The 19,224-nt window shown below is 42.6% G+C and overlaps 1 protein-coding gene across 1 annotated transcript; it reads right to left on the bottom strand.

Moving 5' to 3' along the window:
* Positions 1 to 552: 552 nt before the first annotated feature.
* On the bottom strand, positions 553 to 17,822 carry PPM1F (protein phosphatase, Mg2+/Mn2+ dependent 1F). Its single transcript, XM_032705626.1, has 7 exons — positions 17,647 to 17,822; positions 7,177 to 7,307; positions 5,946 to 6,145; positions 4,439 to 4,627; positions 3,156 to 3,299; positions 2,150 to 2,243; positions 553 to 1,056 (listed from the first exon to the last, which is right to left on the bottom strand). The coding sequence occupies exons 1-7, from the start codon at positions 17,820 to 17,822 to the stop codon at positions 683 to 685; spliced, it is 1,308 nt and encodes a 435-aa protein (XP_032561517.1). The 3' UTR covers positions 553 to 682.
* Between the last annotated feature and the right edge of the window lie 1,402 nt (positions 17,823 to 19,224).

Below are 19,224 nucleotides of genomic sequence, written 5' to 3' on the forward strand. Positions count from 1 at the left end.
CCCTGGGATTTTTCTAGTTAGCTTTCCTGCTCTTTTTCTGGAGCATCCAGTTTTCATTTTCTGCTCTCCATACACACAAAATTAAATGTTTCTGTTTGAATAAAGAGGCTGCACCATTCTTGTAATATCATCTTTGGTACAAACCAAAAGCGCCCTACACAGCACTCTGGTCACCCAGTCCCTCACACAACAAGTGTGTTCCTACAGAACACACACAGGAAGAAATTTTCTGTGATGGGAACAGCTTCTCCCCTCCAACCTCCAAAGTAACATTACAATTAAATACAACATACAGTGTTCTTTCGAAGCACTAATTTAAATTTTCACTCAGAATTCATAAACAGGTATTCTTACCCATTAGCTTATACATATTATGGTTTCTTACCACTTCCAAGGTAGAGGGATATGACCAGCAGCCCTGGGACACACTTTAGTGTCTGCTCCCAGAGATGAAATAACTGTACAAACCTCCACGTCTGCTCAGTGTTTTTTGAAGGGAGGAGGAAGGAAGGAAGGAAAAGACAAATGGGAACACAGTAAAAAGGGCCTTGCCTTTCTGTTCCATGTTTGTCCATTTGTCATTCTTTCCTGATACATTTTGCCTACTGTATTAGAGGCTTCTTCAGTGGAAAGTAGTTCCTTATGTGAATTTATCTGACCATTCTGGACTAAACAGACTCTGTCACTGTGTGGCTGCTGGCTTGCAGCCGAGGAAATTAAAGGGCGAGCTCTGAGCATCATCATCAGCCCCAAGGCTCTTCGGGTCTCTGAGACAGTCTGACAAGATGTCCTGGGGATGCCTCAAGAACACCACTAGAACAGTGATGTTGTCACTGGATCCGTTCTCCTTGGCAGCAGCCACCAGTCTTTCTGCTGCTTTGAGCCCCTCTCCTTTGGTCTGCATTAAGTGCTCCAGGACCAAGTCTACAACCTCATAGGGCTTGATGGCATCAAAGAATCCATCACAGGCCAGGAGCAAGTAATCTTCTGAACCAGTCAGCTCAAAGGAATCTCCATCTGCATCCCCAGAGATATAGGGCTTCTGGCATATGTCACCTGAGACAAGCAATCAAAACAAAGGCTTTATTACTTCAAATGTAAACAGGCACTTCTTCATCCACCAATTGCTTTTACTGTCCTCAAGGACAGCCAGATCATATTCCAGAGGTACCTGATGTAGGATAAGAGTAGTCAAAAGCTATGGAATAAGCATGGAAGACCTTTGTCTTGGAACACTTGGAATCTACCTAAATCCAGTGGGTTGCTTTAATTTATGCTTTCCTAATTTTGCAGGGAAACTAGAGAAATTATTACTACGTTTTTTCTCTCAGAAACATGTTTGTGCAAGGAGATGGTAAGGCCTTCATTTTGCAGGTGTGCCTCTTATACAGCCTTCAGTATGCTATGAAAATAAGATTTTTCTTAGCTATACAGATATACAGCACAATGTCATCAGAATCTGTGTTTAGTTCATCAGTTTTATATGGACATACTTAGTAAATCTGGGTTGCTACCGACCCAAATAGTATTAATGCAAATTTATACTAATTTGCTTCCACTCATACATTACAGTTATCTACTGTATAGCCCATGTTTTTTTCTCTTTTTTTGTCCGGTTAATAGCAAAGTAAGCTTATTTAAAAAGATTCTGGAATACTAAAATTAAAATACTCTAAATTGCTGGATATGTATGATTTGAAAGAGAAAGATCCACAGTCAAGGAGAAAGATACATTCATATGAAAGTGGACAAACTCCCCCAAAAAGCAGATATTCGGGCACGTAAAGAAGAATAGATAAACATATATTGCTTCATCCACTTTTACAAATTAAATGCTACACATTTGTCAAACTACTATAAAACGCCACAGTATCAAAGGCATTTATAAGAAGTAAAAAGCTTAGAAGTAGAAAAGAATTAGGATTATCATGGCTAGTACGTAAAATAAAAGAATATCCTATGCTCACGGTAAAACCAATAACATGATGTATCTGCAGGCCATGTAAGTCCTATAGTTTGCCTTATGGGAAAGACAGTAAGAGTCGTTTATTATGTGGTTGATGCTGAGCAAAATACCATTTGCAATCTCAGGTGGTGCATTTCAATCAAATATAATCTGACATTTACTAATTCTTATGGTTTTTCTTACCAATTGCTCTGGAAACAGCCAAGGTACCATTAACCCGCCAGCAGTCCATGTAGGTTACACAGCCACCCAGAGTCTCAATCCGTGCTCTCTCATCCTGAAAAACAGTGGAATACATTTTTATGCTGTTTCAGCTTCTGTATTTCTACTGTGAATACAGTAAGCACACATAGCAGAATCTACTGCAGAAACATGCACATAGGGTTACTGGAAACAAACCAATTCTTCCCAACCATGCTATGGCCTGGCCACAAAAAAGCAGAATTCTTACGTTTCTGTATTGTCATGATCTTTCCCACATGGATGAGTATTCTTTCCTGACACTTCTTACCATCTCATACAGCAATTGGGTAAATGTATTTGGAATGAAATACAAGATAACTAGGCAAAGTAACAATAGCATTTGCCTTGATACTTCTTTAATAACTACTCAGTTATTACAAATATTTATGCAATGAAGGCAAAGGGTCTTGCAATGCCAGCTAAACTTGCAAGGCCCCCATCCAATTTCATGTAATAAAATATCTGGCTATTTAAAACAGATAGGAAATGCAATACACTTTAAGCCAGTTAGGTCAGTAGATTAGTGTTAGCTTTTCATTGACAGTGCTGCATACTGTGAAAGACTTGCATTATGACAACATTTTAAATAGCTATTAATCTCAAAATAGTAAGTTATTTTGAAATAGGCAAATTTAAATTCACACACACACACACAAATATCCTGTAAAAGTCTTTAATTACTACAAATTTCGAACAGACGGTCTGAGCAGGAACTGAAGTCAGGACTACCAGTACCATCAGTACTTTCAAGCAGCCAAGGTGTAGGAATCACCTTGTCAAGACACAGGAGTGTATGCAAAAAAAATCTGTTCATTCTCCAGATCCTCTCATACAATATATGTAATTATTTAAAGCACCAAACACTTAACAAGGCTTGATTCCAAAAGGTTTCATGAGAGATTTTGACAACACATACTTAGGAGAAAAATTAACCAGTCAGACTTACTTCTCTTTCTGGTTTGTGAGGTTCCATTAATGTCACAGCTTTTCCTTGCTGCACCAGCATCACCTGTGAGTCCCCCAGCCATGCTATGTGCAGTTTGTTCCCTACAATCAACGCAGATACCCCTGTTGTGCCACTCCGCAGCTTCTACAGAAGGAAACAGGGATGTCTGGTGAACATTCAACATGCCCTACTAGGATATATGGCAATAGTGTAAACTCAGGTTTAATCACACTAAATGCAGCAGAGTAGACCTGCCAATCCTAATTCAGGTACATGAAAAAAAGGTACAAGATCGTAGACAAAGTTGAAATAAACTGTTTATAAACATATTTTCTAGCATGCAGGTGGTTAATACGACCTCTGTTATGTTCTTCCTTCTTCTCTGCTATTAATTCCAAAACTGATCTAGGAGAATAAGAGCTCTATTGTTTAAAACACAGAGATATAGAAAAGCAAGAGGATCTGAATTTCAGTATTATGAACACTTCACAAACACACACAGGTCTCTCCAATCCCTTTCACATCTTCCACTCTAACACTAGAAACTACAGGCACCTTGCTCCACATACATCCCTTTATCCTTGGGTATGTAAATAATGTCAACAAAGGAAAGAATCTAACTGTCCTAGGTAAGTGATTCAGACCTCATGGAGATGCTGGTCCCTCTTTTGTACCTAACTTGCAGATTAACCATGAATACTTCCATATAGCGCCATAATAAAAGAGTTCTCAAATTGTGTAATAAATCATCCTCCCACTACATAGATTTGAACAAAGAATGTTCATCATACCAACTTGATTCAAAGCTGGTCAATAAGTTTAATGAACTGAAGAGTCTGATTTAAATAATAGAACTCTTTTTTCACTTGCAATCATCTGTGACACTAATGGTGGCACAGGAAAGAGGAAGATAGTGACCATATTATAAGGAAGAGCAAAATATCTTTTCCAGATAAGAGGTAGAAAAATAGAACAACTAGAGGCTCCCCAATTTAGGCAAAGAGGCAGCAGTGTTCTCTCAAATAATTGGTATGTCAGAACCATTTAAACCACTTTAACACCTCTTTTCAATTACTCATCTTGAACTTTCAAGCACTGTCATTTTGATTTTCCTCAAAATAGGAAATAAGTTGATCAAAGAAAACCTTTACATGTAGCATAATTTCATAAAGAAGCCGGTGATTCAAAGAAACTGTACTGGCAGAATTTTCTGGATAATACCACGTTGTCCAACAGTTCTCAGTGTTACTTAAATACAATGGAATTAATCTCTACCCACTCACCTCTCTTTTGGCTTTGAAAAGAAACATTTCATCTGTTTTCTGGAAAGAGCATTTCAAGGCCTCAGCTGGATTCTTAACAATCTCTTCATGTAACCCAACATTTACATGTAAATGGGTTGCTGAGTAATTGGCAGCATCCACTCCACCATGGCCATCAAATACCGCAAAGTAAGCACGGTCAACATCATCCTTTTGCAGGGAAGGAGAGAGGAGAAGACACCTTCATGTTCAAAAACAATACAGCTGCAGACTGGTACCAACAAGCAAAGATTCTTTATTCTGGGCTTTCTTTCACACAAACAGCAATTTGAATCTGTTTACACATGTACAAAATGGATAAAATGGGTACTTTGCAAGGGAATTACTTTTCTTTGTTTATTAGTAGTCACTTAATGCCCTTGAATATAACCTGGAATTGAAACAGCAGATGGCTGGTTATGTAGTCCTACAGCAGTTTAATTAATTGGTATTTATGGTACTTATACAACTGCTGTTCTCCCCTCTTTTGTTCTTAATGTCATTGGATGGTTTGGGTTGGAAGGGACCATACAGCCTCATTCTAGCCCCTCTGCCATGGACAGGGACACCTACCACTAGACCAGGTTGCTCTAAGTCCCATCCAACCTGGCCTTGAACACGTCCAGGGATGGGGGCAGCCACAGCTTCTCTGGGCAACCTGTGCCAGGGCCTTGCCACCCTCACAGTAAAGAATTTCTTCTTCACATCTCAAGTCAATCTGCACTCTTTCAGTTTAAAACCACTCCTCCTTTTCTTGTCACTACATGCCTTGTAAAAAGCCCCTCTCCTGTAACCTTTTCGACCCTGGAAGGTGCTCAAAGGGTTCCCCAGAATCTTCTCTTCTCCAGGCTGACCAACCCCAGCTGTCTCAACCTGTCTTCACAGCAGAAGTGCTCCTGCACTCTCATCATTCTTTTTGGCCTCCTCTGGACTCACTCCAGCAGGTCCATCTAATTTTTTTGTTGTGGGTCCCAGAGTTGGATGCAGCACTTCAGGTGGGGTGTCACAGAGACAGAGCCGAGGGGCAGAATCCCCTCCCTTGACCTGCTGCCCATGCTGCTTTGGATGCAGCCCAGGGCACGTTTGGCTCTATGGGTAGCAGGTACACACCACCGGGTCACTCTGAGCTTCTCGTCCAACACCCCAGGTCCTTCTCCCCAGGGCTGCTCTCAATAAATATCTAAGTTGTGTCAGTCACAAGAACATTGTAACTCCAGCAACGTAACACTAGGTGAACTTCCCACCTCCCTGTATCACTCATGACATGAAACCCAAAATCACAAGATCCTCTCTGCATCACTTCTTTATCAGGGCAGTAGTTGGCCCCCAGCAATCTGAATCACTAAGTCCCTGCTCCACTACAGACATGATAAATAACTTGTGGCAACAAATCTTTGCCATTTCACAGGCCATCCATCACTAGGCCATTGTATTTACAGCAATGTTGAAAAGCTACCCAACTGGCCTCCCCAGCCGTGTCCAGACTTACTGATAAACCAAACAGCTGGTTGAACTCTGGGAGCAGAACGTGGCGATCCTCCATTTTCCGTCGAGTGTTACGGATGGCGTGAATGGAAACAAGCAGGAACCGCTCCAGGGGTCTCAGTGATGGCAACTGCTTGTGCCACTCAGAGCAAATGTCCCGAAGCTTGTTAAAGAAGCAGCGCTGCAGCGACTCCCCATCCAGCACTGACAGCACAAAGACAAAACAGTCAGTGCTGTGCCCTGGGTTCCTACATTATCCCATCTTTTGGCCTGTCTTTCCTTCAAATTTCTTTCCTTACAGTTACATATACACATTCAGCACTCTGCCTGTACAGGCTCTGCAAGAATTAAAATGGGGTCCTGAGAGGAAGTTGCAATGGTAACTAGGATGACATCAAGGATAATAGCAGCTTCATTACTTGCTAGTTCTCTTTCAAAACAGAGGCTTATCAAGTAGGTGCAAAATCATAAAGAGACCCAAAAGTCAGTCTGGCATATTAGACATAAATGTTATCATTATGTAAGTAAAATTAATAAGATATAGTGGTAGGAGTTTCTCCCTACTGAAAAAAAAAAGAGAAGGAAATAATCAAGTGTTCAGAAAAGCCTTCAAGATGATATTGCTGTTGTCTTGGACACAAGGGTTGAAAAAGCATTAGCCTGGCTTTGGGTCGGTTTATGTCCTACTGAACCACTTCCACTGAAACAACAAGGAAGTCTGAGAATATAGGGAGGGTGGCAAGAGAAGATATCATCAATAGGGCCAGTGACTACTGAAAAACTCGCCAAGAGAAAAATCTGGAGTTTCAGGATGTTCAAGTTGTGGAACGCCAGAGGTCTCAAAATCTGGTTCCCAAGACAAAAACAAGATGGTTTATATGGATGAATTTAAGGTGTTGACGTGGTTGCATATCAGCAACTGTGAAGATGCCACTGTCAAAACAAAGGAGTCTTAGCTAAGATCAGCCTACCAATGAGAAAAGGGCACTCTCTTCCTTTTCCAGAAAGCCAACCCACACGATCAGTCCAGGGCTCCAGACATCGCGTTTGCATGTTGCCCACAAAACTAGCACAGCTTCCTTTCATCTCACAGATACCCAGCAGAAGCAAATAAAGTTCTGCTCACTGCTGCTTGCCAGGCAGCCTAACCAAATAATCTGGGAAACATTTCAAAACACTGAGGTCTTCTGACAGACAGCCTCTGGGAAAACCACAGATGGAAAGAGTATACTTACAGGTGAACCTTTCCTCATCTCCTTCTCCCTCTGTTTCCACATTTTGCAGCTTAAATTCAGTCAAGTCTGTTTGGAGAACTTCATCAACGGCAGCATGGATCAACGACGCTGCAAGAAGTGGTGAAACACCTCTGCTGGTAAGAAAAGGAAAGGAAAGCAAAAGAGTGCATTAGTTTAAACTGAGCTACAACCTCACTGTGTATGGCTGGTGACCTCAGAAATTAGAGAACTTACACACAGTAATTCCAACTTTACTAGTAAACTAGTAGAGGAAACTGTATGTTCAATATTTATGCATACAAATCTTTAGTAAGATCCTTAGTTAGACAACTGCTTTCTCAAGAATGCAAAGAGGAAGAAGCATATGAATCACATTTTCAAACTGTTTCCTCACACTCCAGTCACAGATGGTACCTCCTTCTCTTGAGCTCTCAAATGGGAACTGCTACCTTCAATTCCAGCCTCTGAACACAAACACTTTGTTTTTACTCACTACACAGCAGTTCTTGTTTGCAGTCCCACAGTATCAAGATCTCTGTATTGTGGTACATGCAAGTCTCCAAAAAGGTTACTTTGGACTCCTCTTCACAAGACAAGTCCTGCTTAGTGCTAACCTAACCTACAGCCCTCTTCGTTCAGTCTCTCCTCCCTGTAAGCTCCCCAGAGAAATCACCCAGGAAGAAGGTGCAAAGAGTCTGCACTGGGGACTAGGACAAGAAGAGATTCCAAAACTTGTGAGTCAGATGAAGCTTTTGGGCAGGTATCTAGAAGACAATAACGCTACACAATCGACTCACCCTCTCCTGCATACTGAATGCTTTATTCAAGCTTTATAGGAAGCACACAATTGCTACAGCGCCTTTGAACCTGTAAACAAGTAAGTCCCATCCAACTTTAAAATGGGGCTACTAGAAAATAACTCTCTTATATTCACTATATTCCCATGGCAAGCACTAACAACTACAGTACATAACACACATTCCACCCATTTTCTACGAGCACAGTGAACATCCATAAAAAGCATTTTATCCATTGTTCATAGAGTGTTTGATTCCCAAAAAATATCAAATTATACAACCAAAGCAAATACCACATTAAGGCACCTGCAGCAAGTCAAGGAGGAGATATTGTTTTGCCAGGAAACAGTCCGAAAGTCCTGCATAAAACTGGTTTGCTGCAGAGGATGAAATGGAGGAAGCAACTGGTGTGTGCAGATGTTGCACAGCGATGACTGGTTTGTGCGTGTACAGCAGGGCAGGGAGGGGAAGACTGCGAGGTTTCAGAGGTTTTAGACCTCAGTGACAACAAGCTGAAATGCATTTTGCCATTGTGTTTCTGAAAGAGGGGCCTTGTCACATCCTCCCGGCCCTGTACGAGTACCTCCCAGTACCTCCCGTGGTAGCAAACAGAAAGCACAGCTGCTAACACAGCCCTGCTTTATGCTCCGCGCTCTGTGGCACTGACGACCTCCTTTAATGAGTTTTTCGGTACTTCAAATAGATGGCAATGTGTTCGCAGCCCTTTCAGTGCTAGCTGCAGTCATGTCACATCAAGGGAAAACAGAAAGTGGCTTTTATTTCTTTTTAAAGGCTAATAAGTTTAGGGGAGTCATTCCTTTCCTAGCCTAGTTAAAGTAACAATGCCTGCTTATAATCACTGACACTGATAGACAACCTTTTAAAAGGTCAGGCAAGAAATACATCCAAAAGGGATATGTCAACTCCCCCCTCCCCCCAAAATCCTGCTTCCTGTTTTTGTTTGTATAGGGGAAAAAGAAAGGAATATGAAAAAATAAGCCCAACAAACAATGTCAGATGTGTAGCTGACGCTGCTGAAAGTCAGAAGCTTTAGCCAAAGCAGGTTTCAGCTCCAGGAGCAGAGAAAAAAAATATTAAGTGAAGCAGCTATGAATGTAAATGCACAGTGAGAGCCACAGCTTCATCATCTTCAGGATTTCTCTGCTATGCTGGAGCTAAAAAAAAAAAAAAAATCAAATCTAGCCTGGGTTTCCAGTTCAGCATCAGAAGAGGGCTTATTACTTTGATTTTAAACTTCATAGATTTATGCTTTCCAGAGTCCTGACTTGCAGAACCGGGTCCATAAAATGCAGCTTAAACAACAGGCAACCTCCTAAGTGCTATAATTCACAAGTCCTGTGTAAACCTCTGTTTACAGGATGCCTGTAACAAAGAAAAGTTTACAAGTTATTATGTCACATCCTTCAACTTTTTCCAGTTGCCACCCAGTTCCTAAAAAGGAAATTCAGAGATTCCTCAGTACTGATACACTTCATTCAGCTTTGCTTCCTGTGCTTTTCCTCCTCCTCCATAGTTCTGCAAATCTATAAAAAAATGCTTGTTTATTGGGATTTTGCCATGCGGTCAGCAACGACATGGAACAGTTGATTCTGACACACTGAACTAAATAGGTAGGGTCATTTTTCAGACCTTTATCTTTTGTCAATGTCAATTCTGAACAGAACATATTTGTGATTTCTTCGTAAGTTTTTTTTTATAGCACTACCATATTGGTAAGACTGTTTTTTAGTCCAGCTCAGGTAAATGGAGCTCCAAGGAATGGCATCTTCCATTCAGGTTCAGTGTTTACCAGTTCTAATTTCATCCTCTAAGTCAGAGACTTCAAGAGTTAACAAAATATGTGAGTAAGAAACGCTGCTTTAGTTGAGAGCTACAAGGTCTCACTTGGCTGGAGAGTGTCTGGAAGCAGCCACAGTACCTACAGCAACGAGGGCAAAAGTAGAAGTCCACTGCAACTACTATATCAGACTTCAAACCTTTTCTGTAAGCAAAGAAGAATGTCATGTATTAAAATCTTCCTTTCAAAGAAGCCCAAGACACCCTGGTGATAAGCTGAACCAAGTGTAATTTAATCTTCATGATTCAGAAGGAATACTGTAGCTGTTTTCTAAGTGGGAAAGCAAATGTATTGGGAAGAAGAGGGCAGCTGGTGGGGTGTGTTATGTGCAAAGGATGTTACCTTAAGAGAGTCTTAGAAGAAGCATGTGTCAGCCCCCTTTCTGTGGCACATACAATACTAATTACCCAGCCCCAGCACAGGCTGGTAGCAAACAGACTTTAAATTTCTTTGCCACAGACTATTTCTTTGCTAACAAAAAGGGTGTGTTTTGACCACAAAAGAAAATATTAAAAAAGAATTAAAGCATGTTGTAACAGTGTAGATGAGGCATGGTAGCTTCACCAGCAGCTGAAGCCAGATTGGCAGGGGCTGGAGCATGGAGTTTATATCCTCCAGCCACTCACGCTAAAATACAAGCCTCATTTCAAAAATCCAAGTAAGTGCTAAGTTAAAGAATAAAGCAAGACTTATGCCAATAAAGGGCACAAACTTATATGCCATGCTTCTCCTTCAAAGATTCCATACTACTGGACACACACAGTACTGGTAAAAGGAGCATGCAGAGCATGCATCCCTTTGGGCCAAAACAAAGTTACACATAGAAGTAGAAAGCAAGACTGTATTTTGCATACTTTATATTTGGCATGAGTTACAGAACAAAACTTCTCTTCTTGTTCACCTTGTTTCTCTTCTGCAATACAATTCAGCTCTCTATTTTATTTTGCTTCAGAAGACCAGCTGTCATGCCATCACAGCCACAGTGTAATCACATATGTGAAGTCAAACATAAGACTGTTACTGACTCCTTACATACCAGTCTTCAGAAAGAAAAAGCAGAATATAAACATGTTCCTTTGGAAAGCAGAAACCCAATAAGATGACTTTGCATTTGATTCTGTTGGAGTCACTCGATCCCCCAACACCTGCAGTGGGTGTTGCAAAGCAGTCACTAGTTCAAAGGTGCTCCTACCTCTTCCTCCCCTCGAATTTAAGAGGGTACAATCAGAAGCCTCCAGCAAACAGCTTTGTGGGTAAGGGGGAAGCATCCAGAGCATCAAAAGTCAGGCCACCACACCTTGGCCAGAACCTTAACTACAACTAGACTTTTTACAAAGGCTGGAAAAGAGCTGACAGACCTCCTGCTGTGCTCCCTGCCCGCAGCTCACAGCAGCTTTGAGGACACAGAGCAGTGCAGCAGATGGCAGATTCCAAACAGCTGCTCCTCAGCACTGGGAGCAGAGATCTGAGCTCTATGTCACCTGATGGAGGGTGGCACAAGCCTCTCCTGGACAGGCCAAACACCCTGTGTTAACACAAAGCCTTCTGCATTTTTCTTTTTTGGGAAGGAAAAGAATTCAGATCCTCCCACCCCAAACACACACGTTCTCCCACAGTACTGTCAAGAAATCTGTTTATAGAAAGCGAAGCACAAGAGATTACCAACTATTGGCCAAGTATTGATCACTTGTCATCTTTCAAATTAAAAAAAAGAAAAAAAAAGTTACATGATGATGTTTCTAGATATTATTACCAAAGTCACAGCAACAAAGCAGCAGTGGCACTGCAGGCCAGAACACCACTGTGTGAGCCTCTTCTCCTCTCAGAGTGTGCATATGCATATATATGCATATGTTGGGGAAAAAGAAGTGCTATATCTGCTGGCACAAGCTTGTCACATAAGTCAGCTGCAGCTGCTGTACATTTGAGGGATGATGCATTTGTGCACTTATTTGCTACAGAGGTTCCCTAACACCAGAAGATCACACATGGCACAACTCTGCCAGTAAAGCAAAGTCACTGTGGACTCAGTGTGTGTTTCTAGCACATTACAGCTCTATCAGCAGTGGGTTTAGAGCAGATCTGCAAATGCCAGCAGTTCTCTAGCAAGTGAAAGATCCTCTCATACTGCCAAAATAATAGCAGGTCACAAGGTTTCTCATAAACAAAAGCTGCTTGTATTCACTATTTTCTCCCCAGTCTGCCACTTTTATTTCCCTCTCTCTTTTTATTCTTATAATCAACTACAGAATTTTTCCACTCAAGCAGCATTAGTATTTATTAGAGCAGCATTCACAGTTCCCAGGGTGATGGTGACTAGGAAAGTATAAAAATCTATCTATCTATCTATCTATCTATCTATCTATCTATCTATCTATCTCTCCATCCATCGAGGAGAGAACATCTGACATCCTAAAATGCACAGGAAGTTGTTTCTTGTGTTAATGACATTAGGTCTTTAAAGGAGATGAACAAGATGAAATCAAAACAAATACATAAACAATGCCACACAGACAATTTCCATCTCTTATGTTTACACGAAGCAGGGCTTTTTCAGCTTTTCTTATGAAACTACGAGAAGCAGCAGCTTTAGAATCCAGAATCCATCTGTTCAGGCCCTTCAGTCATCACTGAACAGTTTTTATAGAAAATGTGCAACAGAGAGTCACCTGCTACTTCCATTTTATTCTCAGCAGGAAGAAAAATCACACAGCAGAACAGGAGAGGTTTAACTCCACAAAAGCCACTTGTCAATTAAGCCCTAAACATGTTGTTTCAAAATTGGGTATTTCTTATTTTGATATCCAATTCAAACAACAACGGAAAGGGTGTTTCACAAATGTTACTAGAGCAAAATATGAAAGCTTTGGAAGACAATTTCAGTTTTCCAAGTAGAATCAAAGAAACTGATTTAAACATCAGCAAGCCAGCCCTGAAAGTTTCCTCATTGTTATAAATTTGATCTTTTTTTTTTAGCATTTCAGCAAGTCTTTTCTTTCTTGAATTGCAGGTGTCCCCACCCACATGCTTTTTTTTTAAAGGCAAAGTGATTCTTTCACAAAATTACTATTGGGAGTATCTTGTAACTGGGAAAACTCCCTGAGAATTTTGAATTAAGAAACACACACTGATCACAAAATTAACAGTTTATCCAGCCTCTCTGTACTGTTGAAGGCAGGACAGAGCTGCCAAAACCTTTACTATTCAGACACATGTACAGTGCGGGCTGCACATCATTTCTCCCAAGCTGTGTATGATCCTGCCATCAGCTTTAGCAGCAGCAGTGGACAAACCACACACAACAGAACACAAGCTAGTTTTGGTCACCACCCAAAATTACTAGAGCCAGTTTGTTAACCCTTTGCCCAATTAACTAATAAATAGCAGAAGTGCCACATTCCTCTTACACATTAACTTTATCGAAGCTACGAAAAACTGTAACATTGTTAATCACAAACCAGTGAGAGAGCTGGTGTTCCAAAGCAGGTTGTTTCTGATAAGCCCACATTTGTTTCTGCTATGGAGCACAACTGGTTCCATGGAAACTAGAAGGTTTGTTTGCAGGCAATCCCACCTAACATTCACTGTCTTGTCTGAAGTGAACAGTGACACTGCAAACATGTGCCCAGCAATGAGAAGTATTAATACATTACACTAAATTAGGAATAAGGAAGTATTTATTAAAAGCAGGGGTCACAGTAAACAGGGCATTAGTAGTTTTCACAGAGGAAAGAACTAAAAAGAGTTTTAAGAAGAGACTGGGGAAATAAGAAGCAAGATAAAATTTCTTTTCTCCCTCTTCATGCTTACATCACGTACAAACATCAAAACATCAAAATATCAGAATTGCTGAACTAACTACTCTGAAAGAAGGGAAATGCTGAAAATAAAGATGCTAGGACCACACCTTGGGTGTGAGTGCTACAGTGTAAAACACAGACACAAAACAGGATGCTGAGGCAACACAGCGGATCCTTTGGGAGGGGGCAGAACGGGAAGCTCAAGTCTCCCAACTGTTTGTTATTGTAGCAAAGCTCCTCAAACAGGAAGGCTACAGGATTTTCACATTGTTCCTCAGATATGCCACAGGATGGCCATACAAGTTTCAGGTCCTATCAAGGGGAAGAAGAAATTTCTATATTTGGGGGTCTGATTTTATCTCATGTTCTGTTCCAGTGCAAGTCAGGAATGTTTCAGGTTGATTTCTAAAGCTTTGTAAGTAACTAATGGACTATTCAGTCACATTGACCTGTTTCCACAGACTGTTGGAACACACAGCTCTCACCCAAAGTGTATGTTAATTAAAATTCTACAAAACAAGATCACTAAACCCGCCCCAATTCTTCAGAATTTTATGTACTGCAGTTAGGAGCAGGTAGTTCCATTGATTTAAATGAATTATTTGAAGCAGAATACTGCTTAAATCACTAGATTAGTGATTTAAGCACAAGACCTGCCAGGGAGCAAAAGAGGTTTGCTGTCTTAGCTGGTGTTTGGCCATGGTAGCAGTTTGGAGAAGTTTGTTAAAATAATTCATTTTAGATTAGGACAGACATTCAGGAGGGTTAGTCTGAGGTATCCAACTGCTTCCATGTAAAGAGATGTGTGCAGCGTTAGAGAAGCAACAGCACTCAGAGACTCCTTGTTGGACCTCATTGATGTTATTCCTTTGCCCATTCTCTTCTCAACAGCAATCCTGAGCAGTAGTGGAGAAACAATGTTCCTCATTGCAAAGACACAGAGGTTTGTGCCTTCAAGCAACTGGAAGAACAAGCTTAACATCACCATATGTTACCTCGTGAGCCAAGGATATTAGCTCAGGCCCTTCAGGGTATGACCCACACATCTGTGCACATGTGAATGAAGTACCTGACAACACAGAAATGAGAAGCAGAACAGCAGAACTGTGTGTCAAACTTGATTCCCAACAACGCTTTGATCTACAGAGAAATCCTTCCTCCTTGCTAATCACCACGTAAAGTACATTCTGTGATGCTGGAGCGTTAGAGAAATGAAGGAAATACACCGAGGAAATACAGGACAAGCATCAATGCCAGCAGTCAGTGAGGTACATCCAATAACATCTTCAGTGTTAAACCTCTTAGATCAACACTGTGATATCTGAAGGCGAGTATTTTCCATTGAGCTGCCACCCATGTGTTTGGGATGCTGCTGTCACAGCCTGCAACAGGAGATCACTGGATCTAAACTACAGTGACCCCTCATGAGGTCACTAATCTGGCACCACTTCTGCATCTTCAACAACTTTATACAGACATCTAAATGTCTTCTAAGTGTCATCCCCTCCCTTAATTTTCCCATTTTTTAAAATCTTCAATATCCTTCTTTCTCTTATCCCCTTACTATTCTCTCATATATTTTATTGAGGATTTCAGGGATTCACATCAACTGAAAAGTTTATTTAACCTTCAAAACTGCATTTTGAGTTGATCCACAGTAGCAAACATGGGAAAGAAAACGTAATGTTTGGCAATTTCTCACACAACCAGACTTCAGTTTTAGTTCCTAATTACACAGTTTATGAGAAGAAGGCCGGAAATTTCAAAACATCAGATTTCTGGCTTGGCCTTAGGCTGTACCAGTCTTTTGCTGCACACATAAGAACTTAGCCTACCCAACAGGAAAATGCAGCCTTTCTGCATCTGCAAAACGGAGTTTCTCATTGTCACAGGAGTCCAAAACTGAGCTATAATTCTGTGGGGGTCCCTATATTTGATGCTTCAGGTATACTACACTATACCCAAACACATGGCTTCACACATGGAGCTGCCTGCAGCCAGCCATGAGAATTCAAAAAAATACTTTCCACATCTATTTCTTGTTTTCAATACATTTTGTGAAAAGAAGGATAAGTAAGTAGATTACTGAATTTATATTCTGCTTTCCTTTCTTTAGCTATCTTTCCTTTCCCTTTTTTTCTGCTGCCAGCTGAGGACTTGGGCAGCTCCACAAAACAGGCTGTGTAACCTGAACTGGCTGCAGGGCAGGTATGTGAAAAATGCAGCTTCTGACACTGGCAGGCTCTGCTGTGTAAACACAGGGAGTGATAGGTGAGGTGAAAGCACTGCATAACCAGCATGTCTCTCGTGTTTCCCCTTCTTGCTGTGCCCACTAAGAGCACAAGAGAATGTTAACAGATATGTAACTCAGAAATACTGATTTTTAAATCACTACATATGTTTGAATAACATATCCCATAACTCTACAGCTGCATACCCTCCTCCCTTAAAGAACTGTAGAAAACACCAGCCTGGCCCACGTGGCAGAGGGGTTGCCATGTGATAAGTATTTGTTCAAGACTGGCATTACCCTGTTCTTTAAAGCACTCACCCGGAACCACTCTTGCTCCACAGAGTTCAAAGATTCAATACATGCAGTGAATTTGCAGTTTCACAGGGGAATGCAACAGCTGTGTTTTGTTCAAGAGCAATTTAGTCAAAGCACAACTAAGTAATGCAATAATCATTTGGGTCTTTTTAAACTACAGCTTAAAAAAATCATATTTTTTTTGTATGCATTTCTTATCTTCAGGTTTAGGCATACCATTTAACTGAGTGATATTATGTTCCAAAGCATCTCTGTAATATAAAGCAAAGGAGTAACCTGATTGTTTAAGGCAATTTAAATATTTAAAAATCACGTATACACTTTCAACAACAACAACAACAACAAAAATCTATCTGGTGTTTATAAACTCATCAAATGGTAGTTAGAGAGACAAGTAATTCAAACCATGTTTTCTATCTATCAAATTCCACTAGTAACCAGGTAACATTCAGCATATACCTAACCAGAACCGTCTCCCTTCACTCCTTGACTTCACACTCCCATTACCACAACACAGTCAGACCACCACTAAGATTCTTTTAGACCACCCACAACCCCTGTTATTGACTCTTACAAACAGACTGTGGTAGGAACTTTATAAAACCTGGAATGCCCAGGCCCTACTGCTCAAGTGCTTCAGAAAGAGAGAAAAGTATAAGCAGACAAGAGGTTGGATCGAGACAACGTGTTCTCGATGAAGCAGTAATTTGCCAAAAGTAAGTCACATCCAAACTCTTAGCAGTGTTAAAGTGTAAACCATTCAGGGTGAAGGTTATAAGAGTTGCCTCCCGAAGTCAGGGGATGACAGAGACACTACTGATGAGTAGCTGTGTGTTCCAGCAGTGGTGTGACTACACTCCTGAAGTTTTGAGAAAACACCCACTCGAGAAACCCACACAAGCACATCCCATTCCCCAGGCCTCAGGAGGGCCGAGGAGCTGAATACCCTTGTAGCTGCTTTGCTTCTTACCCCTGACAGCCCTGCGAGGCCGCAGCTCACAGACTCCCTCCCAGACTTTCAAGCAGACCCACACAGGTGCCGTTAGGGGCTTGAATTCCCGCTATTGGTACTTCCACCACAAGAATCGCCCCATCGCGCTAATTGCAGGCTTGTAATTGAATCCCTCCTGCACCGGGAGCGGCACAGGAATATTTCTGAAGCGCACAAACAAATAATATTATAAAGGCACGGGGCCGGGGCGGCAGGCCTGTGACAGAAGCACTCGGTTAACAGTCACAAAAAGCAATAAGGAGGGTAGTAATAAACAAATAAGTCTCCAAAGGTAACATTCCCTGGGAAACGCTGGGGGCTCTCCCCCGCTTCAGGCGGGCCCCGCGTCAGGAGGAAGCGCCTCCCGCTCCTGCACCTGCCGCGGCGGGGCGGCCCCGCTGCCTCCCGCCCGCTGCCGGCGCTGCCCCCTGAGGGAGCCCGGCTGGAGCCCCCCGCCCGCACCGCCGCCCCCTCACCTGTCGCCCAACAGGCTCCTCGCCCGCTCGGCCAGCGCGCCGGGAACCTCGGCCCTGCTCAGGGCGCCGCTCCCCGCGGAGCTCCACGGCAGCGGCTCGCCCGGGCCCAGCGGGGCCGGGAAGTCCCGGAGGAAGGAGCCGAGGGGAGCGGCGGACACCGGCGGTGCCCGCGCCATGGCGGCGCCCGCTGAGGCGGCGGGGCGGGACCGGCTGGCAGCGCTGACGGCCCTCAGGGCTGCGCGGGGCGGGGCCTCCGGGGCGGGGCCAGAAACACTCTGGAACGCGGGGATGGAGCGCGGGGGTCCCGGTGCCGCGGGACGGACGGACGGAGGGACGGAGGGACGGTCGGTGCTCAGCGCTCACAGAATATGCTGAGCTGGAACGGACCCATCAGGATCATCGAGTCCAAGTCCTGGCCCTGTGCAGGACACCCCAAGAATCACACCGTGTGCCTGAGAGCGTTGTCCAAACGCTTCTTGAACGCAGACAGGCCTGGTGCTGTTACCACTGCCCTGGGGAGCCTGTTCCAGTGCCCGATCACACTCCGGGGGGAAGAAACGTTTCCTGATATCCAACCTAAACCTCTCTTGACTCAGCTTCATGACATTCCCTCGGGTCTGAAATCTGCCAGATCCTGTGATTGGCTCATCCTAAACACTTGAAATTCCCAGCACTTTATTTCCACTTGGACTAGCACAGCAAAGAGATTTTGTGAGCCAAAGTTTGTCTGCAAATAGCCAAAATAAAAGCCATGCTCGGAGGAAGAGGAAAGCATTCCCACTCAGCTCAGAAGCCATGGAGAATGACTAATGACAGGTTCCCCACACTTCCAGGACCATCTCCAAGCACCACAGAAATCCCAGCTGACAGACAGCTCCCAGCAGCAGCAGCAAGCTGGGCACACAGGGACATTCGGAGCAGTAGCCTGGTGTACCAGACCAGACTACAGGAAATAAGAGGATTTGAACTGAATCAGTACAAGCAGCCTGAAAGCCATTAGAGTTTAGGCTATGACTCTAAGGCACTACAGCAAGATGATTTTTTAAAGGTGTGCTTCTTTCTAAAAAGAAGCTATTTGCTCCAGGCTAAAGGACATGGAAAGACTGTTTTTTACCAGAAAGAACTAAAAAATCCACCAAAACCAAAATATCAAACTACTGAAAAAAACTTTTACCTATGGCTGGATCTTTTAAGCAACACTATTAAAACATAGTTCATGTTTGAGCTGTAACTGCATAAACATTTGATCAGAGGAACAGGCTTGGGGCTGTGGAGTTTGGGCTGTGTTCTCTGGTTCAGTTAATGCACACACAGTAGAGTTGTACATTACCTTTGTAGGGTCTGTCCTCTCTGTTGCCAGTAAATCCTGTGTCAGGTTGCTCTGCACATTCTGTGCTCAAATGCAGCAGCCTCTGAACTCTCATCCAAACACAAGTAGTACTGACACTGTTTTGGGGATCAGGTGACACAAACTGTACTTGACCAGACAACCAGACATGCTCAGCCATGTGCACATGGAAGGAAAGGAGAGAGTATTATATATTTGTACAATTAGATTTTGCAATGTTGTACCCAGTG

The sequence above is a fragment of the Chiroxiphia lanceolata genome, chromosome 18 (genome assembly GCF_009829145.1).
Source record: "Chiroxiphia lanceolata isolate bChiLan1 chromosome 18, bChiLan1.pri, whole genome shotgun sequence".
Classification (NCBI taxonomy): Eukaryota; Metazoa; Chordata; class Aves; order Passeriformes; family Pipridae; genus Chiroxiphia; species Chiroxiphia lanceolata.

What these genes read in the sequence shown, in the direction of transcription:
- PPM1F (XM_032705626.1), bottom strand. Translation starts at nt 17,822, where the DNA reads ATGGCGCGGGCACCGCCGGTGTCCGCCGCTCCCCTCGGCTCCTTCCTC. An exon ending in AGATGAGGAAAGGTTCACCT is followed by an intron (nt 6,146 to 7,176) that starts GTAAGTATACTC and finishes TTGTGCTGTCAG; the next exon opens with TGCTGGATGGGGAGTCGCTG. An exon ending in GGCTGTTTCCAGAGCAATTG is followed by an intron (nt 1,057 to 2,149) that starts GTAAGAAAAACC and finishes TGCTTGTCTCAG; the next exon opens with GTGACATATGCCAGAAGCCC.